At 43.6% G+C, this 25,662-nt stretch overlaps 4 protein-coding genes across 4 annotated transcripts in view; 3 read left to right on the forward strand and 1 right to left on the reverse strand.

Moving 5' to 3' along the window:
- LOC137257721 (protein MTSS 1-like) overlaps window positions 1–25,662 on the reverse strand; it is a 288,334-nt gene that overhangs the window by 63,082 nt on the left and 199,590 nt on the right. The window lies entirely within an intron of this gene.
- On the forward strand, window positions 3,420–8,735 carry LOC137257729 (uncharacterized). The gene is made up of 4 exons (XM_067795141.1): window positions 3,420–3,582; window positions 4,944–5,159; window positions 6,148–6,288; window positions 8,222–8,735. Exons 1-4 carry the CDS (start codon window positions 3,498–3,500, stop codon window positions 8,467–8,469), a joined length of 690 nt encoding a protein of 229 aa, XP_067651242.1. The 5' UTR covers window positions 3,420–3,497; the 3' UTR covers window positions 8,470–8,735.
- LOC137257790 (uncharacterized) lies at window positions 14,253–18,113 on the forward strand. The gene is made up of 4 exons (XM_067795226.1): window positions 14,253–14,508; window positions 15,503–15,718; window positions 16,486–16,626; window positions 16,838–18,113. The coding sequence occupies exons 1-4, from the start codon at window positions 14,427–14,429 to the stop codon at window positions 17,290–17,292; spliced, it is 894 nt and encodes a 297-aa protein (XP_067651327.1). The 5' UTR covers window positions 14,253–14,426; the 3' UTR covers window positions 17,293–18,113.
- LOC137257730 (membrane frizzled-related protein-like) lies at window positions 20,815–25,423 on the forward strand. Its single transcript, XM_067795142.1, has 4 exons — window positions 20,815–20,969; window positions 22,325–22,531; window positions 24,679–24,819; window positions 25,146–25,423. Exons 1-4 carry the CDS (start codon window positions 20,891–20,893, stop codon window positions 25,352–25,354), a joined length of 636 nt encoding a protein of 211 aa, XP_067651243.1. The 5' UTR covers window positions 20,815–20,890; the 3' UTR covers window positions 25,355–25,423.

Here is a 25,662-nt window from a genome sequence, read left to right on the forward strand (position 1 = left end):
GTTGCTGGGATGTTGTCAAGTCAACACACTAAGTCTCATCATTTCACATTTTTTCAAAAACAAGATATGTAAGTATGACATCCTCTCTTTATACACCACTTCAAACACTACTTCACGATTATTTATCGTGCCGAGAGGACTGTTTTGGATTAAGGGATCTTCATCGTTTTGGATTACGGATCTTCATCGGACTGCACATACCCATGTCGGTTTAGACAGCGTTAATTACAGCTAAAACTGCCTGTTGGGACCGGAAAGTCGTTCCTGAGTACGGAATAGACAAGTGCCGGATTAGATGATGTTTTAATGATCAAAATATCGTTGCGAAATGGCGGGAGCAAAGTATTAAACCGGTTGTGACAACGAGCCGGATTTGACAAGTGTCGGTGTTTGCAGGTTTCATTGCCTGTTTGTATGCTTGTCTTGTATATAGAACTGATTTCCTTGTATCGGTTAGTAAAGAGAAATGATTTTGTCACATGGAAACTGAGTATTAAGAATTTTAGTACTACAGTCCAGCCACGTTGTGTCGAGCTCGTCAGGACCAAGGGAACTGTTCGACTTATCCGGGTGTTCGACACATCCGTCAGCACAGAATAATGGTATGTATTAGGAAATAGGCAAGGACTGAGAGATGTGTTCGACACAACCAATGATCCGTCTCAACCGAATTCGACACTTTAGGGTTTGGCAGTATGTACGGAAACCTCAGAGAGAAACACCGTAGTTTAGTACTGAGAGTGACCAAATTCAATATTTTATAGGACAAACACTACTTACTGACACCATATTGGCTTTAATAGCAATACACTGTCGAAATGATATTAATCATAAACACAACAACAGTTCAAATTTATAATCGAAAAGCCTGTAACATTCAGATCTATCTATTGATCTTTGATCGATCTCATGAGTGATCAGGGACTCGTTTCAAAAATCAATCGTAGCGCTAGGGTGACCGTAACTCCCACACTTTAACATATACTTACGACAGTAGAAGCGCTGCCATAGCTTTGATACATGTCCCTGGGTTTCTAACGGGCATACTCAGATATTTGAGTAATGAACAGTTTTTCGACCAATGCTGTGAACAGGTCTCACAAGGGCATCTGAAATATGAAGGTAAACTAGCGTCCAAAAGAAACGCCACAAAAATGTATTCTTCACTAAAATACAACAAAAGCAAACCATAATAACAAGAAGTGTTGCACTGTAAAATACAATCATTCAGCAACAGTTCTTGAAAAGTTTCAGTAAACAAAACGAAACGGTTCGTGCTCCAAAGGCACATGGATGACACAGTGTCCGGTATTCGATCTCCAACGCTGGTTCGTCTTTAAGGTCTTAAACTGTCCTGAACAACATAGATGATTCAGTATCGTTCGTGTCCACCCCAGCTGTGATACAGGCTCTAACGCGGCGTCGAACTGAGTATGCGAGCCCTCTGACGTCATCATTGGAAATTCGGCGCCATTCCTCTTGGAGGGCAACTGCCAAGGCGTTCCTAGTCAATGGCAGTTGCTGACGTTTCCGAATACGTTCCCCCAGAGGTGTTTGATTGGAGACAGATCGGGTGATCTCGCTGGCCACTGTAGCAGGTTAACGTTGTTAGTGTTGGGGAAGTCACTCGTGATCCAAGCTGTCTGAGGTGTGACGTTGTCGTGTTGAAACAGTGCCTTTGGGTGACGTCCTTGCTGGTAAGGCCGCACCACAGGCCGTAAAAGCTCGTCGATGTAACGATGTTCGGGAAGATAATCGTTGATGGTTACGAAATCTGTCTTCCGGTCCCCACAAATTCAGCCACAGACCATAAGGCTTCCACCGCTTCCACTTGTTGGATGCAAGCAGGTGCCGTCTGTACGCCCCGAAGGCGGTAGATTCGAACACGACTATCAGCTTTGAAGTGTAGGGACCTGTTCTCGTACTGAAGAGCACTCTTCGGCAGTTTCGCTGCCGCCACTGCATTAGGGTCCTGGCCCACCTCAATCTGACACGTCGGTGTCGGAACGTTAACATCATGCCCTTGAAAGGTCGATAGGCACGAACACCAAGCTGACGGAGTCATCTTGCCACGGTCTATCTGCTGACTCCATGTCAAAGGCTATTGACGCTTGATGGCGTCACAGTGAGGTAGTGGTTTCTCAGATGACCCGTAAACAGCAATCTCCCAAGGTCGTGACATTGGGGCTGCCACTCCTGTGTCTGTCAGCAATACTGCCAGTCTGTCTGTGACGTATGACAAGTCTGGCGATGGTGGTCTTGCAGCATCCAATCATCCTGGCCACGTGCTCCTGTTTTGCGCCCATCTGAAGCATACCAACTGCTCTTTCTCTCTGGTTCTTTGGTCAGTCGAGGCAAGATGGCTACTGTTAATCGTATGATGTGGGAGAATAAATCCAGTCCGGTTTTATTTCCTCTTGCCATACGGGTAACTTTGTGCACAATTTCCTTTTTTCTGTGCGAATTCATTTAACTCACAATAATCAACATCTCGTGCACTTGTTCACTGACAGGATGTGTTCGAGGGAGGTGTTTTTAGCCGTTTTTGAGCAGATTGGAAATTATTTTGACATTTTATGATAAATTTTATTTTGGTGGCGTTTCGTTTGGACGCTAGGTTACTTGGTTCGTTCAATTTTCAACGCCGCAAACCTAATTATCCGGGTCTGGACCAGACAATGCAGTGATCAGCAGCATGAGCATCGATCTACGCAATTTGCATGTGTCTACCGAGTCAGGGAGTCTGACCACCCGATGTCGTTAAGTGTCTCTTAAGACAGGCATTGGTTACTGTAGACCAGTTCTGACCTGGGCCTTCACGGGTTACCTGAATTATGATTTTACTACCGTTGCTCCAACTCGGAGTCGGAGTGATTGTAACTTACTGGCCATACTATCCTGGTGTCTATGCCCGCGTGCGTGTGTCACGAGTGTGGGGGTGGCTGGTGGGGTGGGGTGGATTTTAAATGACATTTATACCCGGGATGTAAATATAGGTGGTTGTAAATATACCTGGTTTACTTGCAAAATGTACGAAAAAGATCCTATGCGTTTTTTCATACGTCCGTATCTACGTTTCACAACTCTGGAGACACAATCGAACATGCTTTTCAGACACTCCCTCAAGACCGCAAGTTGCAGCAACGCTTGTGTGGTTTTCTTCGTCAAAAGGGCCCATAGCCCCACCATCATTAATTCCTTAATCGACCACACACACAAAATCCACCCAAGTCCCCCTCCCAACCAACCAAACGAGCCCAGACACTACACGTACTATTACCGCACAGGCTACTTAAATGCAGAAAGCCTTGCATGACTGAGCAAATATATTCTGAATACCTGTACATCTAAACAGCTACCGCACCTGTTATCACTGCAATGAGGCAACAGGTATCACGCTACTGTCATTGGATACGGCTGATCCAAGATTTGCCCTCTGTCATGTGACTACTCTGTGACAGGGACGGCGTGGCCCAGTTTGCGTCTCCTAGTCCATCATGGCTTCCTGTTATGTGGTCCCTTTTCTGTGTGTGATTTTCATTTCTACGGCGTCAGTTTGTGACGGGACAAAACCTAAACAGGGTACGTACATACATTATGCCTACAGATGAATTTATTTAAGATAATTGCCTCGTCAAGCCTCGGCACCTACTGGAGTATGCACTGTTTAATCCATGTACACGTTTCTGCTTACACTGTCAAGGTGGGGTAGCCTAGTGGTTCATGCGTTCGTTCGTCACGTCGAAGACCCGGGTTCAAATCCCCAATGTGTAAAGCCCATTCTTGGTGTCCCCCGCCGATATATTACTAAAAGCGGTATAAAACTAAACTCACTCATGTTTGATTTTTTACATTGGTCACTTTACCAGACAGTCGTTGAATCAATGGAAAAATACGTCATTCGTACTCATTCCTGATGCACACTGACTAAAGTGGATTGGATGACCGGGTACATTGTCATGGTGTGACATCGATATGGTCACAGGTCACCCTGACTGCTTGTTTGCAGTGTGAATTACATTCAGTCGCTAGACCCTTGATAACGATGATTGTAGATGAGATTATATATCTACAGTGTTACAGTAGAGTATCCACCAGAATGACCGTGATTCTACAGTGGATCAGGTTACTGAAGTCAATCAAATATATGAAGCATGTTTTACTTGACCTGCCTTGGCAGGTGTTTGTGACTGGTTTAGCCTGTGGGCCAGCATACCACTCACATCTGCGTGAGTGAGTTTAGTTTTACGTCCCACTGAGCATTGTTCCAGCCATTTGGCGGCGGTCTGTAAATAATCGAGCCTGAACCAGACAATCCAGTGATCAACAACATGAGCATCGATCTGCGCAACTGGGTACCGATGACATGTGTCAACCAAGTCAGCGAGCCTGACCACACGATCCCGTTAGTCGCCTCTTACGACAAGCAATAGTCGCCTTTTATGGCAAGCATGGGTTGCTGAAGGCCTATTCTACCCCGTGGCCTTCACGGGTCGCTCGCATATGCGTGACTTCTTGATAATATCACTGTTATGAGTGAGTGAACGAGTAAGTTTAGTTTTATGCAGCATTCAGCAATATTCCAGCTATACGGCGGCGGTCTGTAGATAATCAAGTCTGGACCAGACAATCCAGTGGTCAACAACATGAGCATCGATCTGCGCAATTGGGAACCGATGACATTTGTCAACCAAGTCAGCGAGTCTGACCACCCGATCCCGTTAGTCGCCTCTTACGACAAGCACAGTCGCCTTTTACGGCAACCATGGGTTGCTGAAGGCCTATTCTACCCCGTGGTCTTCGGCGTGACGAGCGAACGCTTTAACCATAAAGGTACCTCGCCGCCCCTCCTATAAAAGAACACAGGCTCCTTGTTTTTTATGTCGTTTAACAATTAGAAATTTGATTGTTTGTTTTTGTTAAAAAATAATTCGTTTCCACAGAAGTGCTTGAGGACAACTGCAACAACAACCTCAACTTCCCCGGAAGCATGGTGTTGGTTGTGACGAACCTGACGTCAGTGGGTCAGTGTAACGTCATCGTTCAAAGCACCATCACCAACAACAAACTCCTCATCGACATCACAAAATTAGACCTTGTGGACAACTGCACCGACAGCACACTGAACATCCTCGACGACATCGGAAGCAGCATAGCAGGTACGAGAGTGAGGTCCCTTCTATTCCACCAGGGTGGATCATATCCTACAGGTCTGGGGCTATATTTTACAGACAGGATAAAAACGTACAAATATTTCCTTTAAAAATGTAGGCATTTACAGACATGTCGATAGACGGTTTTTCAACGGTTTCTTGTTAACGCAGACGTTGTTCCACTTAAAATGCATTTATACCACTACAGCAAGATGTTAAAAAGTGCGGCGATTTGTAATAACATTTGTAAATTGTAACAACATGCGGTAAATGGTAATACACTGTGGTAAACTATCACACACAGCAGTAAGTAGCATTAACACTACGGTAAAATGTAATATCTCTTCACTAAACTGTTATAACTCCACTGCGGTATTGACCTGTGACGGTCCCGGGGTAGAATAGGCCTTCAGCAACCCATGCTTGCCATAACAGGCGACTATGCTTGTCGAAAGAGGCGGCTAACCAGATCGGATGGTTTGGTTCGCTGACTTGGTTGACACATGTCATCGGTTCCCATTTGTGCAGATCGATGCTCATGCTGTTGATCAGCGGATTGTGTGGTCCTGGCTCGATTATTTACAGACCATGTACCTGGAATATGGCTGAATGCGGCGAAAACTAAACTTGGAACTGGGCTTCTGCTACCCAAGTTTGTCGTGAAAGGTGACTAACGGGATCGGATGATCAGACTCTAATTTGATTGACACATTGTATCCCAATTGCGTAAATCGACGCTGATGGTGTTCATCACTGGATTGTTTAGTCCAGACTTGTCATTTAGCTTGGATATTGCTGAGTGCGTCGGTACACAGCAAACAAACAAGCATTGTTTCCTTTTAATTACAATTTCTGTTTTAAACTAAAAACAAAAGTTAAGTTTTATGTGCCTACTGTTAACACAGCACCATGGAAACGGTTGTTGTTGTTGTTGTTGTTGTTGTTGTTGTTGTTGTTGTTGTTTTAAACTTTAATAGCCAATCTTATATTTCAGGCCCATTATGTGAAGAGGAAAACGCAACAGTGTTTAGGGCACAGAGCAACCTTGCCCAGTTTCAGTACAGGACAACTTCTCCTAACACCCAGGGGAAAACTATGTCGATTATCATCACCTCATTTAACGAAGGAGTTAATGGTAACTATTTAACCCATCTGTTCGTGAGAGAACGTGACAAATTCATAAACGAGACTGTGAATTAGGGTTTATTTTGGCGGCCGATACACAAAAAATACACTACTGACATGCTAACACGATGATGTGCTAATTTGCGTTAATTTCACTCACATTCACAATCAAAACGTCACGATGTGTTCCTTCCTTGTCTGCCAGCTCTTTATGGTTGTAATTTTAAAGGGCGCATGGCGGTCCAAGGGAGGTAACCTTTTCAAAAATGATCATAGCGTACCACCAAACTAGTTCGAGTTTGGTTTTACGTCGCACTCAGCAATATTCCAGCTATATAGCGGTGGTCTGTGAATAATCGAGTCTGAACCAGACAATCCAGTGATCACATGTGCATCAAACTGCACAATTGGTAATCGATACCATGTGCCAACCAAGTCAGCGAACCTGACCACCCCATTCCGTTAGTTGCCTCTTACGACAAGGACAGTCGCCTTTTATGGCAAGCATGGGTTGCTGAAGGCCTATTCTACCCCGGGACTTTCACGGGTACCACCACGTATAAACAAGTCTCTTCATAACCTAGCAAAATCATTCACAAAATATCCAACATCATCATATCATCGCTTTAACTTAATTAGTTATCTCTAGAGATTGCTCCATGAACGGGTTAGTTGTCCATGAGTGAATATAGCCTTACTAAACAAACCAGTAATAGCATGGCGACGAGGACAGAAATGATCTGAATTGAACCCGTGTTTTTGCTATTGTGAGCAAAGGCTTTAACCTTTAACAGCCCGGTGCACTTGAAAGAACCACGAATCCGTTGGTATGTGACCAGATGTTGACCATATGAATACCTGCAGACACGTTTAAAAGTAAACCTGGAAAAAGTACTGTGACTATATGTCCCTGTCCACTCAGCTGTGAAATGGGTGCCTCGTTAGTATGACAGAACCACAATAAACTCGGTGCGCCTAGTGGCAGCAAGAGTTGTATACTCCCCAGGGAGTTGAGATTGATAATGCTATGTGACGTTGAGATTGACATCCCGTGATCGATGGAAACAAATATCAGCTCCTTGAGCAAGCACTAGTTTCATGGATATGTGCGCTATATAAATATCCAGTAACAAACAACAAAATATCGATTACGTTATTGTTGTTCATGATGTTGATCACTAGAGTCTCAATACACGAATATTTACCGACAGACTGTAAAGCTGGAATGTTGCGGACAGTGGCTTTAAACAAAGTAACTGACAATTAATGACATGTATACCTTCCTTGGTGCATCCTTCTCTCGTCTCCCCCAAGACCCGGGTTCAATTGATTACACGGGTGTAATGCATACTCACTCACTCTGCAAACTAATGTGTTCCATTGCTTCAGCTCTAACTGCTGTAGCGTTTGTTGGATAGCCCAGGGATTAAAGTGTTCGCTCGTCACGCTGAAGTCTCGGGTTCGATTCCCCACAAGGGCACATTGTGTTAAGTCCATTTCGGGTGTCCCCGCTGTGATATTGCTGGATTATTCCTGAAAGCGGCGTAAAACCAAACTCACTCACTCACAACGTTGTAAAGCAAACAGGTGTTCTTATGGCAGTATCATAATCTCATTCTTTCCTATACCTAACCCCGGCAGGTGGTCATGTGGCTATAGTGTTTGCTCGATGCGTCAAATACCAGGGTTCAATTCCTCATATTGGTATAAAGGACACTATATACCTTGAGCCTGACGTCTTAATATTGTTTGAATGGTGTTTAAGCGGCGAAAAGCCGACTTATCCACTAACTTTATAAGTTGTATGGCACTACACCTCACTTGTACACAGGGTGCATTGAAAATAATAGAAGAGCGCTCAGCCAACCAGACAGAGACATTTATGTGTGAGGTAAGATAATACTGCATGTGTATTTCATCAAATATTTTTGATGTTTTTACAGGAAAATGTGCTTCTATTGAATACCAATGCGCCAACAAACTGTGCATCTCCAAAGACTTGGTGTGCAATGGATTCAACGAGTGCTCGGACAACTCCGATGAGTTAGACTGTGGCCCAGGTGACACACCCCCAGGCGAGAACACGGGACTTATTGTTGGCGTGACAATCGCTTGTCTGCTGGTCGTCGGTGTGACGGCATTGTACCTTTTTATACGATTTAAGCGGCAGCGCGGTTACGACAGTGTTTGAACAACGTTTAAAGTGATGCTGGTGTTGCAGATGTTGCAACGGGATGATTGCAACATTTTGTCATATTGTCAATTTCTTCAAGCATTTACCAGTATGACTGAATGTCGGTTCATATGTGAATTGTCTTTGAGTGCAATATTATTGTGAAAGGAATCAACTGTGATACGTTTGATTCGATCAGCATACCAACGATCTAGACAGCATGACTCTTTTGTTTGAGGGTTTTATATTTTTCTATCAGAATAAATAAAATATATTACCAGAAATACGTCTCTCGGAGTAGTGTTGTAAATTCTACCCAAATTAATCCCGAAGTCAAAATGGTCCGGTGGCATCTTTAGGTTTGTTTGCCGTTTTACGCCGAACTCAGCTATATGGCAGCACTCATCGAGTCTGGGCGGCAGACAATCCAGTGTTCAACATCATGACCATCGACCTACGCAACTGGGATACGAAAACACGTGCCAACAAGTCAATGAGTCCAACCACCCGATCTCATCAGTCGCCTCTAATGACAAGCATGGGATTCTGGAGGCCGTTTCTAACCGGGATCTTCACAGGTATCCTCTGACACTAACGAATCACAATAGATCACATTTTTGTGCAAGTTCACGCTTACACATTGTGTTTAAACCCAGTCTGTGCCAAGTTAGTTAACCCATAAACCAATCAACGAACAACGGCAACATGTTTCAGTGACAAGAATGAAATTTACATTATCTCTACTTTCACCAGTTCTGATCTGTCATGCAGTGCATCAAAGAGTACTGGCGGATCTCTGGTTCTCCATGACGTCATATCAGTTCCGTGGGGTGATGGGGTGAGGTGTTTAGGGGATTCGACCTCCCGATTCAGTGGCGTGGGTGATTGATGACACATTTTGAAGCATGAAAATGCCGGCATCTTCGAACTTTGAAACCTCGCTTAACTATGGAAATTCAGATTTAAACTAAACTCATGGGCAAAAGAAACTTATCACCCGACATTATTTGTGTTAAAAACGACAAAAACAAAAAAATGTCAGAAAGAATGTTTATATAAGAAAGATAAGCCATTTACACAGCAAAAACTGTATTTGTTGATGCCCTGTCAATGTTCATGCATGCAGGAAGTGAGGTAGATGACACATGGGGTGGACGTGAAAGTTTACACAGAGGATTGCATTCACAGAGTGTGTGGAAAACTGAATCTTGGAAGTGTCTGAGCACTCAGTACCTAGTGTGTCCACCCCTTGAATCAATGCACGCTAGTACACGTCTCCGCATTGATGTCGTCAAACGCCTGATGACGTCAGGAGGAATCTTCTGCCACAGTTCCAAGAGAACTTGCTCCAATTGTTGGCGATTTGCTGGTGGTTGCTGTCGTTGTCTTAGCTGTCTGTCGAGATGATCCCAGAGGTGTTCAATGGGATTCATGTCTGGGGAACGTGCTGGCCAGGGCAAAACGTTGATGTTGGCGTTGTTGAGGTAATCTTCAACGATTCTGGCAGTATGCGGACGTGCATTGTCCTGTTGCAAAAGAACACCTCTTGGCTGTTGACGCACAAAGGGCAAAACAACTGGCCTCAAGACTTCGTCCCTATACCTTTGGGCTGTCAGATTTCCATGCAGGATGACAAGCTGTGTCCTCTGATCAGCACAAATCCCACCCCACACCATGATACCACCTCCTCCAAATGGGTGCACCTCTTGAATGCAGTTCCTCGCCAATCGCTCACCTCTACGTCGGTATACACGGGCTCGGCCATCATTTCTGTACAAGTTGAAACGACTTTCATCAGTGAAGAGCACTCTCTGCCAGTCACGTCGCTGCCACCGACGTACTGTTCGTGCCCACTGCAGCCGACGTTGACAATGTTGGCGGGTCAAGGGCATTCCACGGAATGGACGGCGAGCTCTGATACCAGCAGCACGGAGACGTCTTAGTACGGTTCGTCTGCTGATGCGGTGTCCCAAGGCTGTGGTCGCCGTTGACGTCGCTGTGACGAATCTGTTCCGTAGGTGTATCGTACGGATATGGCGGTCTTCGGCGGGCGTCGTAACCCTTGGTCTACCTGATCTTGGACGGTCAGTGGTCTGACCTGTCTGCTGAAAACGTCTCAGGAGGTTGCTGATTGTTGCCTGGCTGCAGTGGAATGTTCTGGCAATCTGACGTTGTGACGCCCCCATATGGGCCATACCGATGGCCCTATTGCGTTGCTCCGATGACAGTCGTGGCATAACTTTGATATGCTTTTTGATAATGCATGATTGCACTGTCGAACAGCTGTATTTATGCAACCAATGTGCACGAGAACTTTTGGTTACACTCAAAAAACCTTTTTCACTGTTTTTCGTGCTTTCACGAAAATCACAATATCTCGGGTTTTTTGCTTGCTACTCAGCTTAAAAATGTGTTTTAGCGAATGTTTTCTCAGTATGTTTTACCTAGTTCAGTTTTGTTTAGAAGCGTAAATGGAAACTTTAAAGTGATAAGTTTCTTTTGCCCATGAGTTTAGTCTATATTAATCTCCATGCCCTTTGGCGCTCAGACAAGGCCCAGTCGTAAAAACGAGATGGGTACTAGTCCCCAATGTACTTTGATTTGATCCTACTTTCTGCTGATTGGCTACTTATTTCATAGGTGTGTCAAGTTACGATCATAATCTGACGCCATAGTATGGTTTCTTCGCCTGTAATGTTTGTCACGCCCGTTAATTTTCTGTTTTTTTTATGTGCTTGTTTTTGATTAAACTACTGTAGGTACTATATGTGTCGAATTTAATTTTAAGAATTGACAGAGGCCTTTATTGTCGGTTCACTGAGGTATCAAAAGCAAAATCGATCTGGAAACTGTATGAACCAAATCAAATTAATGTGAGTGAGTGATGTTTTACGGCATAGTGGCTAGTACACCCGCTATATCACAGTGGGGACACCAGCAATGGACTTCATACGCTGTAAAAAAATGAGGAATCGAACCCGGATCTTAGGTGTGTACAAATCAACAATTTAACCAAAAAGCTATTACACCATCCCTGAATAATATTAAAAGTTAACTTTTAATATAGAATTTGGCTCAGCTATATGATGCCAGATGTAATGCTTCGACTTGCTGTCTCTGGATCCACGTGACGTCATAAATGGTGGTGCACACCTTTGGGCAAGTTGCAAGGTTCACTTCTTTTCGTCCGGAAAGTGGGCTGGGTACATTTGAATAATATTGACAAGGCTGTATAACCTATTTAGTTCGGTTTTGTACCAACAATGCTCCTTGTCACTTCAAATGTGTAATACTATGTAAATATTGAGTAAAGTCCCCACTCTAGGAGCTGTCGGAAGACGGTAAGCTCTTCTACTGTTTTGACATTTAATTGACAATTCCCGAATTTGAGTTATTTTGCGATTCATCGTCCTCGTTGAGACAAACAGACTGTCATTCAAATGACACTATTAGAACAATATCTGTGCTCTCCAAGCTACTATCAGGTACCAGGCTGGATAAAATGAAAGTAATCATATGAGCTCCTAACTGATATTCGGCAACCCATCTTGTTGAGGCGACCGACTTGGTTGACACATGTCATCGAATAACAGTTGTGTAGATCGACGTCGGTGGTCTTGATCACAGGACTGTCTGTTATTTAGAGACGCCCACCATATAAGCTATCTGGCAAAGGAAACTTTTAAATGAACGTTTTTGCAATTTCAGATACTGCCACAAAGTGAAATATTTTCAGAAAACATTTGCCAAAAACACATTCTGTGGTCGAGTAGCAAGGCATATGTCCGTCATTACGTGAATTCAGTGCTTGCATGAAAAAAACAGCATTGATGAACATTGCTGAAATTACCCGTGCACAACTGTTGCTTAAAACATGGAACAGTGCAGCCATGCAGTATAAAGAACATGACAGAAAGAGACTTTCATAACCCGAACGTGACAGAGCCACTGGTTTGGTAGAAATGGCGACCTCAAAACATCACACTGTAAGAGTCTTCAGTTGCAGCCAAGCAACCATCAGCAGCTTTCTGAGCCGCTACAACAGACAGGAAAACACAAGACTGCCCAAGAACGGCTAGACCAAGAGCTACCACGTCAGCTGAAGACCGATACATCCGGACAATACACCTGCAGAACAGATTCGTCAAGGCGACGTCAACGGCGGCGACGGCCTCTGGGACACTCCATCAGCAGACGAACCGAATTACTGAGACTTCGTATGGCTGGTATCAGAGCTCACCGCCCCTTTCCTGGAAGGCTTTGACTCGTCAACACTGTCAACGCAGGGTACTTTGGGCTCGAAGTGTTCGTCGGTGGCAGCGACGTGATTGGGAGAGAGTTCTGTTTAGAGACGAGGGTCGATTACACGCTTTCCAAAATGATGGGCGAGTTCATGTTTACAGACGTATGGGTGCGCGACGGGCGCCAAACTGTATGCAAGAGGTGCACCATTTTGATGGAGTCGATGACATGGTATGGGGCGGGATGTGTGGTCAGCAGTGAACACGGCTTATCATCCTTCATGGAAATTTGACTGCTCAAAAGTACAGAGAGTAAGTTTTGAGACCAGCTGTGTTGCCATCGGTACGTCACTTGCCGAGGGATTGATCTTGCAACAGGACAATGCACGTTAACATACTGCCAGACTCGTACAAGACTACCTCAACAGTGTGAACATTAGCTATTGCCCTGGCCAGCACGATCTCTAGGTATGAATCCGATAGAGCATCTCTGGGATCACCTTGATAGACAGCTGAGACAACGGCACCTCCACCAGCAAATCGATACCAGCTCAAACAAGTTCCGTTGGATCTGTGGCACAGAATTCCTGATGACGTCATTCGGCGACTAACATCCATGAGGAGACGTATTTTGGCATCATCGATTCAAGAGGTCACCACACACACCGCTGAAGGCTTGGACAGTGTTACGTTGAATAATTAACGTGACAAAAGGTTAAGAAATCCCCCCAGAACCAGCAAAATATAACACTGACAAGTCTAATATTTTCAATAATTTGTATTCAGCAAAAACAATGGCAAGATACAAAAGATTCACAAGAGAGGTTTCATGTGCAATACAACTGAGTCATTTCTAAAGTAATGGGTCGCAAATATAATATCAACTCACCGAAGTCTTGGTGTGAGAGTGAGAAACTGATTTACTGAATGTAACACAACGGGCGGTCAGGCAGCGGTTATGTTGGTCAAGCGTTGACAGAGGCAGGTTGACATACACCAGTTAATCTCAGTGTGTCCGTGTCTCAACACTACAACCAGCCTTTATATACAAAGTCACCAGTTCTTGAATTTTCGAGCACATACGACCATCGCCATCAACGTACAATTCTCTCGTAATCTCCCGGAAGAACGCTCTACTAAATTAAATCTAAACACAAACTCAAGAGGAAGTAACTCTAAAACGTTTTTTTATCTTAAAGCCTGCTGCCAACATACGAAAAGTACTGAACATTTATGATACGAAATGTGACTCATAATAATTATCATTTAAAACTTTAAACATTGTGACCCAAATAATAATTATTACTTAAATAGTAATACAGTTTACAGAAAACACACTCTCGTAACAGCAGTTCCATCACGTGGTTTGCAATACACATTCTGGATGATATGTTACTGGGTAACATATCACGTGACCCCACGTCTCTTGTGCTGGCATCTGTAACCAGATTATTATCGATTGGACATGCTGTTTCAGGCTTGGTAAATGGTTAAACTTTGTATAATAAACAATTTTACTGTCATATATGTCTTGGAGTCATCTTTATGAGCCACAACATCAGGAGATAAGTTTCTTTAGCCCAGCGTGTGTGTGCCTGGAATATTGCGGTGTTCAACAACAAACATATTCACATATTCAGTACTGACTGATAACAAATGAACACAATCACATGTTATCAGAGCTCCATCCCTGGTATCTGAAACCGCTGATGTTATCTCCAGCCTGTATTCAAGATGGCGTCATGTGAGATCGTTCTCCTGTTCTTAGCACTTGTTTCTCAGGGGTCCGTGTGGGGCACTTACACACCAAAACAATGTAAGTAATGTTTTGTCTATTCCAGTCTAGCTATATTCAGTTTTTGCGCAATATAGACCAAAAAGCTTTATCCGATATATCCAACAACTTTTCTTCCCTCACCAAGATTCGTTTAGGCCATTCAGGTACTTCAGTGTGTGTTTCTCTTCTCCCGACGCAACCAGCAAGAGAACGGTGACAAAAAACTATTTTTCAAAATCTAAAATAACGTTTCACTCATATTTTGACATATATCACTTGATAATACAAATCATAATTATTAATGAAAGAGACCAAGTCGTCGGCATTTTTCATAACAGTAGATAAAGAGCAAAGATCAAAATGATTCTTGAGTATGAAAGTACGAGTCATTCAGGGATGAGTGTGGCAGGTGAACTCTGTTTGCCACGCCTTGGTATGAGTTTCCGAAAGAGCAATGACAATGGATATCAGGTAATCTTTTTCATATTTTTCCATGCCAGAAAGAACGTTCAGAGGTGGGAGTGGAGTGGGTGGGGGTGGGTGGTGGGTGGTGGTATTGATACATTGTTTTATGAATTTATTGAAATGATTTCCCTCTGGATGAAATATATTTGATGGTGCTGACGGTCAGAACACTGCATCGATGTAATTGTACTGAACGTTTTCATCAAATGCAATGCGTATTTGTCATCCACAAACCTATTTTACTTCCAACCAAACACCGTTGCGTCGACCTTTGATGTGTCGAACTGACGGTTGTCACGAAGTAAAACCGGGCCCCTGTTAGCAAACCAATTGTGTTCGTGTAAGCCCGATATGTTGCAAAGCCTAGTGGTCAAATAGTATTGACGGTTTTCCCAACCTTTTAGAAACAATCACGAGTAAGTCCTAGAATTTTATAATGGTAGCTACGCCCCTGACTGTGTACTCCATACTCATCACTTTGCGCAGTGTCGAATCCCGGATATCCCGAAGTACTTACGTAGGTCCGTTCAACTTAAAAAACTATAATGTTTGTCTGTATATGTTTCAGATGTCTTCGATCAAAACTGTGATGGTACCATCACCTTTTCAGAGAGCATGGTGTTGGTTATGTCCAATCTATCGACGGTGGAACGATGCGACCTCGTGATACAGAGCAGCATGGACCCCGACAGGCTCCTCATTGACATCATCGACTTAAACTTCGTCGACAGCTGCAACAACACTTATCTGGACATCGTGGATACATTAGGAAACAGCATTGCAGGTATTATTGACAGGTCTAATTTCAGAAATATTTCCGAATTCTATGTTTTGAAAGACAATTCTTTGTAGGTGATCAACTTCTTTGTTGTGCAATAGCGACGTTTCGATATAGATGCTTTTACCGTTTTCAAATCATGAGACGGCGAATGGGTACAACAATACATACATGTATGTAGGGTACGTGAGGCCTAGTCGATAAAGCGTTCGTTCGTCAAGCCGGAGACCCAGGTTCGATTCCCCACATAGGTAAAATGTGTAAAGCCCATTTTTTATGTCCCCGCCGTGATATTGCTGGAACATTACTAATAACGGCATTAAACAAACCAAACCCACTCGCCCACTATATGGTAAATGAGGGCTCATAAAGACAATGAATGGCAGCAAGATGATTAACATTGAAAGTATGAATAGCTATTCATGATGTAAGTCTATATGGATGATCAGCTTCTCTATTGTGCAAAAGCGACCTTTCGGTATTGACACCTTTACCGTTTAGAATCATGAGGATTTAGGTGGTGATTACTTGCATCTTCTAGAATGCCTCTCAAACAGTTCAGTTATGAATTTGTTGAATAAAGTGACAATGCATCCCAAATGATACAAAACACACTACCCTTGAAGATCCGGGGTACAATAGGTCTTCAGTAACCCAGGCTTGCCTCAAAAGGCGACTATGCTTGTCGTAAGAGGTGACTAATATTGTTGAGTGCGGCGTAACACTAAACTCACTCACTCGGGCGAATAATATTGATTTACTATATGATGCAGGTCCTTTATGCGAGGAGGGAAGCCCCGACGTCTTCAAAGCGCCGAGCAACATCGCTCAGTTTGACTACAGAACTGACTCACCGAATACTGAGGGGAAATCACTGTCAATAATTATCACTGCTTTCACCACCCCCAACGAGGGTGAGTGTTTAGGCTGTAATAGTCACATATGCTCGGTTACGTTATCATTTCCGCATTTTCCAGAGGTAAGGGACGTCTCGCTATACATATACGGAAGTCATGGAAACAATGATTATAAAGTCAGGATGCCATGAAAACACGAGCACCATTACGGGTATTAATGGGGTTCTTTTTTCTATTTCTGTGACAACGGTGTGGCTTACATTTCCAGGATCCTGCTCCGAGATGGAGTTCCAGTGTGACAACAAACTGTGCATCTCTAAGGACTTGGTCTGCAACAATTACAACGAGTGTTCTGATGACTCTGACGAAACAGCTGTTTGTCATAAAACCGCAGCCTCGACAACACCGTCCCCGACATCTGCATCTTCCTCGACATCTTCCTCGTCGAAATCTGCTTCTACTTCCAAATCTGCTTCAACTTCCAAATCCGCTTCTACTTCCAAATCAGCTTCTACTTCCAAATCAGCTTCTACTTCCAAATCAGCTTCTTCCTCGATATCTCCTCCTTCCTCAACATCGCCTTCATCTAACCGGTCCCCACCTACCCCGACACCAACATCGACATCTCCACCATTAACCTCCCTGAAGTTGTGGATTGTGGGTCTAATTGCGGCATTGTCATTCTGGTCTGGCAAGCCGGCGATAAGTTCAGTTATCAAATGAAGGTAACAACAAGAGACTAATTTCTGTAAAACATTTGCAACTAATTGCAACCAGTATATGGTTACTATGGTTACTATACGTCGCATATGGTTGGAATGTTGGTAAAACGACGTAAAGCTCTACTCTGTCATTTTATAACGGAATGGTGACTGATAATCATGCAGTGTCAGAGTGAGTGAGTCGAGTTTTACGCAGTATTTAGCAATTTTCTAGCAATATCACGGCGGGGGACACGAGATATGAGCTTTACTCATTGTACTAATATAGGGAATCGAACCTGGGCATTTGGCATGACGAGCGAACGCTTTAACCACTAGGCTACCCCACCGACCCTCTACTCTTACAAGAATGATAATATTGGTAGATCATTCATGATTTGAGTGATGGAGGCTGCCATTGTAACAGAATGAGACCTTGTTATTCCGGATAGGTATAGGATTGGTGAGTGAGTATGGTTTTACGCCCCTTTTGGCACTATTCCAGCAACATCACGGCTGGGGACACCAGAAACTGGTTTCACACATTGTACCCTTGCAGCCAATAGAACCCGGATTTTCGGCGTGACGAGCGAACGCTTTAAAGACGAGGCTACCCCACCGCCGGGATTAACGATGCTGGGTTAAATGATAGGTGCAAAGACAGATATGTATTATGCCTGCCAGTTCGATGTTCGCTTGGAATGTGTCTGGATTTACACACAAATCGAGTGTCTTGTACAATGTACTCTTTCACGGCTCTTATGTTTTTATTGTCTCTTAAAATAAAAATTAATTACTTTATGAATATAGCAGTGATTTTGAATAAAATATCCAATGATCTAATAACATATTTCACTTGAAATGTATTTAACACATCATTTACTCAGGTAAACCCAGCCTGGTTCAATGGGTCTGTTGCGCTAGCGCCGACGCTCCGACATTGAACGTTAGCGCAGGCGCAACGGACCCAGGGAACCATCCTGAGATAAGCTGAGCAATGTTTCAGGCCAGTGCGCATGTCACTGGGCGCATTCTACTAGTTCTACAACTGGTTACAATAGCATCAGTTAATATCTCGACGGCTTTGACTCCGAAACGATACCCTCCGGGTAGCATCTTAAAATATCTCCATGTAACATCAGTAGGGAGACTGACAAAATCGCTTACCTTCAGCTAAAGTGTAATACATGCAATAAGTGTAAGGGCGCGATGGGTGAGCCGGCTAAAAGGACAGTCCAGTGATGCAGCGAGAATGAGGTGTCGGGATCGAGCCCACCTGTGACCGGGTGTAAAAACCTTGGAGTCAGCTTTGTGTACAGACTCTTTCAGTGTTGTCACTACCTCTAGTGTACAGTACACAACCCTGTACACTTAAAAGAACCCTCGAATCCGTTGGTATATGACCAGATAGTGGCCACATGAATACCAAGAAACACCCAGTTGCGGGTACAGCAAACTTGGACAAAGTACTGTGGCTTTGTGTCCCAGAATTTGGGCACCCCGTTAGGATGCGAAAGCCACAATAAACTCGGCGCGCCTAGTGGCAGCAAGAGTTGTATACTACCCAGGTAGATTGACATCCAGTGATGGAGGGAAACATATATCAGCGCCTTGAGCAAGCACTTACTTTCATGGATATATGAATATCCAATAGTAATAATGCAAATCATTCGAACAGTCGGTACCCGTGAAGATACCGGTTAGAACTTGTCTTCAGTAGGTCTAACCCATGCTTGTCGTAAGAAGCGACTAACAGGATCAGGTGGTCAGGCTCACTGACATGGTTGACACATGCATCGTATACCATTTGCGGAGATTGATGCTCACAATTGCGAATGACTGGATTGTCTGGTCCAGAAAAATAACCATCGTAGAGCTGTGATGTATATCTGAGTGCTGGCCCCTTTTCCCTTGATTTCAGCGACCAAGTACGAAAAATATCCCCTCCATTTTACGTTCCTCACAGACCATGGTACAAGATCTGTACCGAAACGTCGCACTCACAAAATAAAATGTGAGGAAGGAGTGAGAGGAGTGAGTGAGCAGTTTTACTCCGTTTTTAGCAATAATGCAACAGCTTCACGACAGAGACACCAGGAATGGGTTTCACGCATTGTAACCATGTCGGGAATCGAACCCATGTCATCAACATGACGACCGAACGCTTTAACCACTTGGCTACTCCACCGCCCCGATGTGACAGGAAGCCCGGGGTACGGATGGAACGCGAGAATCGAGAGGACAACCGATATCCTGTATCATCATGACCAAAGTAGGCTACCATAATTGTTGATTGTGTATTTGTCAAGACGAGACAAGGTATATATACCCGAAGATACGATAACACAGATATGACATCACAGGTTCGCTCAGAACGTTATCATTACACCTTCCTGTTCAGTCTCATAAATTGTTTAACATGTTTAGGAAAGAGATTACTTAGAATTTGTCATTTCATGGCTCGGTTGATGTAACAGTATTAGCTCTGTTTTTCGCGGTTTCCCTGGTTCAGATTCGAACATTAACATTCAGCGGTGTAACATAACTGTAATATTTGATGAGTGAAAGACGTTGCTCTCCACTCATTGGCATACAGTTCGGGTTTTTTCGATCTACCATAACGCCGTTAAAGCGTTCGCTCGCCATGCGACCAGGGTTCGATTCCCTACGTGTGGCCAGTCTATGAAACCAAGCATTGATATTGCTAAAATATTGCTAACAGCTTCATAAAATTAAACTCACCCAGTACCGTAAGGAAACAAACTAAGCAGAGCTGCGTCCCTTATGCGTGTAAGAATTCTATGACAGTTCGAACCCAAGATTCGCTGTTTTGTAAGCATTATACCTGTAGGCTGTGTAAACAATCAGTATCAAGGCCTGATTCCTACACCAAGATGGTGTAATGGCAGCTGAAAGAATGGCAAGAACGTCAAAGAATCCCACACTCTGATGTTTTTATTATTGTTATCACACCAGAAACCTAACTGGACCAGACAATCCAGCGATCAAAATCCTGAGCATCGATCTATGCTAGTGGTTTACTATGACATGTCTCAACGAAGTCAGCAAGCCTGACCACCCGATCACTTTAGCTGCCTAATTATGTTCTATTTTTATCAGTACCCGTGTTGGTGGGGGTTCACCCAAACTGTAAATGGTCAAGACCTCCAACACACCGGAATTCCCTCCAAAGTTAAGACCCCTGAAGGTCCGGGTTAGAATACTATTTCAGTAACCAATGTTTTCGTAAAAGGCGACTAACGGTATCGCGTGGTGAGACTTGGCTGACACATGTCATAGGCTCCTAATTCCGCAGGTCGATGCTCATGCTGTTGATCAATGGATTATTTGGTCCAGAACCGATTATATACAGACAGCTGGAATATTGCTGAGTTCGGAGTAACACTAAACGCTAATTCACTCCAAAATATGCAGACATGTCGTAATGTCACCAAACTGTTCCAAAGCGGCTTTACAAACAACGCACTCACTCACCCTGCGTGCAATAGCCGAGGTATCTTTGTTATCACACCGTTTCATGCAGAGATATCACAGCATACACAATGTACAGATGATATATTCAGGTTGTCCTGTCTGCTATTCGTCACTCTAGCAATAATATGTCTGTGTATATTTTAATGTTTCTGTTGCTGAGTTTGGCAACATGCAGCATTACCGATGCCAAGACGCCAACGACATGTAAGTAAACACTGTGACAACAGCCAACATTATGCCCTTGCTTAAATATATCCCTGACCCGGATAGTCACTTGTCGCTTCTTACGACAAGCATGGTTACTGAAGATAAATTCTAACCCGGATCTTCACGGGTTCGCAAGAGACGACCTGCGAACTCTCATTCTCTTCATATGAAGTTTGAGTCCTCTTTGAGAGCGGTTCACTGAGAATACATGATTTTATATTTCCTGATTATATTTTCTTGACTATATGTTTTTAGTAATTAACTGTAAATTAAATCCATGTCTCCATACATCCCGAGTAGCCGGGGCTATTGGCAAAAAACGGCACAGTGAATGAATTTAGTTTTACGCCGCTTGTTGAAATATTCTAGAAATATATTTTATATCAGTATGAGGAACTGAACCCGGATATTTGATGTACCGAGCAAACACTATACCCACATGGCCACCCACCGTGCCTGGGTACTGCGATAACAATTGTTTGCTTAACACCGGTTAGAGTAAGTGGGTGAACTTGATCTTATGCCGTTTATAGAAACATTCCAAAAATATCACACCGGGGGACACCAGAAATGGGCTTCACACACTGTACCCATGTGGGAAATCGAACTTCGGCGTGACGAGCGAACGCTATAACCACTAGACAACACAACCACATAGGGTATAGGATAGGGAAGCCCCATGATTGGGTTTATCACGTACCATTGTACCCATGACATGCAGGCCGCAGTCATGTTGCTGGATGAATGTTGTGCTGAAAGCGATGCATAGAACAACAACGAAAGGTCAAAGAAAGGAAACTGACAACTCTTTAGGGCCCGTTCATGCTTTAAGGCTGGTGGTGATGATGGTGGTGGGATGGGGATGGGGTTTGATGATTATAGGGGGTCATCCATTTTGTTTTCTTGAGGTAGGGAGCGTCATCAATTTTGTGCAGATGTTCTGAAGGGTGGGGGTGGGTGGGGAAGGGGTAGTTTCATTGATTTTGTACATGGCAAGCAGGGGGGGGGGGGTCACTTACTTTGTACATTATTTTGGGGGAGTCATTCGCATTGTAATTTGTAATGCAACTCCATAAAAATCATCAATATAACAAACATGTACAGTTTTTATCTAATGATGATTAGTTTCAACGAAGCTTATTCCTTGTGTCCCCTGCCGTGATGTAGCTGGAATATCCCCCTCCGTGATGTTGCTGGAAATTTGCTGAAATAGGCGTTAAACTAAACTCACTCACTCACAGTAATGCAACGGCCCCATTCGAACAGAATTGATTGACAGCCCGTCGTGACCTTCAGAGGCAATATTGCATTCTATCCGCGAAGTACAAAGCCGGACCTCACGCTCTTTGCAGTTTCCATGGAGAGCAACTGTGACCAAACACTTTCCTTCTCGGACAGCATGATCCTGACTGGCTCAAATCTGACGTCATCGTGCAGCATGGACGTGGCCACAGACGGAGACGCCCTGGGCCTCCTCATCGACATCACATCCTTTAGCCTCCCCCCGGAATGCAACACCACGCTGGAGATCGTACATCCACTTGGACCTCGAATATCCGGTAAATTACATTCTGCATTAATGAGTCACTGGGATCCACTTTGAAATGTGTGTATGGTATCACGCCGTCTTTAGCAATATTCCAGTAATATCACGGCTGGGGACACCAGAAATGGGCTTCACGCATTGTGCCCATGTGGGGAATCGAACCCAGGAATTCAGCGTGACGAACGGACGCTGCAACCACTAGTGATGATTAACTTGATTACACATTGCTACCTTGCCGTGCCTTTCTTTTGATTTTAAAGGGATGGAGGGTAGGCAAGTGGGTAAAGCGCTTGCTTGTCACACTAAATACCTATGTTCTGTTTCATACATCAGTACAAGGCGTGAAGCTCATTTTCGGTGTCTCCCTCCAGACACTGATGGATAGTACGACTATACTCATCAGTTTAACAGTTAATTTAACGCAGTTTAATAATTCTGATATAAGATGTTCTTGCAGCTGTTTAAAGAGACACGGCGACACGTTTGCGAAACGCACGCGTTAGCATACTGGGAACGTTGTCAGAACATTTTGTGTTTTGTGTAGCACTACATGTAGTTCCTATTATGTGACGTCATCTTCATCGGATAAAGACACTAAACTGATCTGATCTGTTTATTGCAACAACGCAAGTAACCGTCATATAGTAAGTAAATGTAGACTTGACAGCGATGTGAAGTACATAATTCAGCACACCCCTAATTCTTCACGTGCGAGTTATGTGACAGTCACGTGAAGGAACCTAAAACGGATTCTTACCGGTGCGGGTGGATTCATGTGCGGGTAGATTCATGTGCGCGTAGATTCATGAGCGGGTGTAGATTCATGTGCGGGTAGATTCATGTGCAGGTAGATTCATGTGCGAGTACGTCCAACTAAGAAACGTTCATCAAACCTTTGGTATCCTTTGGATCTCGGTAAGATCAGGGGGCGGTGGGGTAGCTTATTGCTAATCGCTCAGCACGCGGAGGACCCGGTTCGAATCCTCACATGGGTACAATATGTGAAGCCCATTTCTATTGAGGTGGAAACAACTATTGCGATAGCTGCAGTCTATTGCGACATACTATTGCGATAGCTGTAGTCTATTGCAACATACTATTGCGATAGCTGTAGTCTATTGCAACGTACTCTTGGGATAGCTGTAGTCTATTGCAACATACTATTGGGATAGCTGGAGTCTATTGCGGCATACTATTGCGATAGCTGTAGTCTATTGCAACATACTATTGGGATAGCTGTAGTCTATTGCAACATACTATTCCGATAGCTGTAGTCTATTGCAACATACTATTGGGATAGCTGCAGTCTATTGCAACATACTATTGCGATAGATGTAGTCCAATGCAACACATTATTGGGACAGTTGTGGTCTATTGCAACATACTATTGCGACAGCTGTAGTCTAATGCGACATACTACTGGGATAGCTGTAGTCTATTCCGACATACTATTGCGATAGCTGTAGTCTAATGCGACATACTATTGCGATAGCTGCAGTCTATTGCAACATACTATTGCGATAGCTGTAGTCTAATGCGACATACTATTTGGGATAGCTGTAGTCTATTGCAACATACTATTGCGATAGATGCAGTCTATTGCAACATACTATTGGGATAGCTGTAGTCTATTGCAACATACTATTGCGATAGCTGCAGTCTATTGCAACATACTATTCCGATAGCTGTAGTCTATTGCAACATACTATTGGGATAGCTGTAGTCTATTGCAACACACTATTGCGATAGATGTAGTCTATTGCGACATACTATTGCGATAGCTGGAGTCTATTGCAACATACTATTGCGACAGCTGGAGTCTAATGCGACATACTATTGGGAAAGTCTGTGGTCTACGATAGCTGTAGTCTAATGCGACATACTATTGCGATAGCCGTGGTCTGTTGCAACATACTATTGCAAAATATTCCATACTGTTTAAATGTACCGTTTACACTTGAACTGATGTTTTGTATAACAAATTCGTAATGTTGAAAAAATTACTGTTATGAGTTCAATAAATGATAGAAATCAGTGAAAATTGGCGAATTCTTTCAAAACCGTACAGCAAAGTGAGTTTATTTTTTTTTAAATGAAGCATATTTTATTACACGTATTTGAGAGTGTGTATATAAAGTGTACTTTTTCTCCACCAAACAGGAAAATTGTGTGGCACCAAATTGTCCACCAAGGTGTTCAACACCTCCGTGCCCTCCGTTGAGCTGCAGTATGAGACAGACACTTCGGATACAGACGCTACCTTCAGTATCATACTGACATCGCTCAAACGAGGACCAATAGGTAACTTCCTAGTTTACCTCTGAGGTACAATGGTAAAAATAAAATTTGATTGATGTGATCTGGTGATCCATGGCATCGATGTCGCATCCAAACTGTGTTGATTCATGCTAATGGGATGATGTTCCTAGTCACAAGGTAATTAACGGTTACTCTTTAAAATAATGTAAGAAAAATTAAACATCAAAGGAAACATCATGCTTAAATTTCATTGTCTATAGTACAACAAAGTCGACTACTTATGAAAACATTTGTCTGTGGACCACCAATGCTGTTTTACTCCATCATTGTGTTGTTTCATGTTCTTCATGTTGTTGTGTTGTTTCCAGGAAGCTGCTTTGACGACGCCTTTCGGTGCAGCAACCACTTCTGTATAGCCAAGGCGTTAGTCTGCAATGGTGTAGACGAATGCGCTGATAATTCGGACGAAACTCGGGGCTGCGACAGTTCACAGGCCCGTCTCTCCTCTATGCCATTATTCACAGCGGTTGTGACATTTCTGGCATGGATGTCAAGCTCATTTGGAGGACAAACATGATTCCCTGAATTCTCATATTTTCGTTACTTTCGGGGTTTTTTTGCTGAATGTACAGATTTGTTCCTTCTCTGTGCCGTCTTTACATTGTTATGTTTTAAGACACAAAAGTGTGTGTGTTGTTTACGTTGTACCAGAGGCGGTGGGGTAACCTACATGGTTAAAGGGCCAGCCAGTCACGCCGAAGACCTGGGTTCGATTCCCCACATATGTACAATGTGTAAAGCCCATTTCCGGTGTCCCCAGCCGTAGCGTTGCTGGAATATTGCGACCTAAAACCATTATGATACTGCCTTATACCAATCACTATC

The sequence above is a fragment of the Haliotis asinina genome, chromosome 12 (assembly GCF_037392515.1).
Source record: "Haliotis asinina isolate JCU_RB_2024 chromosome 12, JCU_Hal_asi_v2, whole genome shotgun sequence".
Classification (NCBI taxonomy): domain Eukaryota; kingdom Metazoa; phylum Mollusca; class Gastropoda; order Lepetellida; family Haliotidae; genus Haliotis; species Haliotis asinina.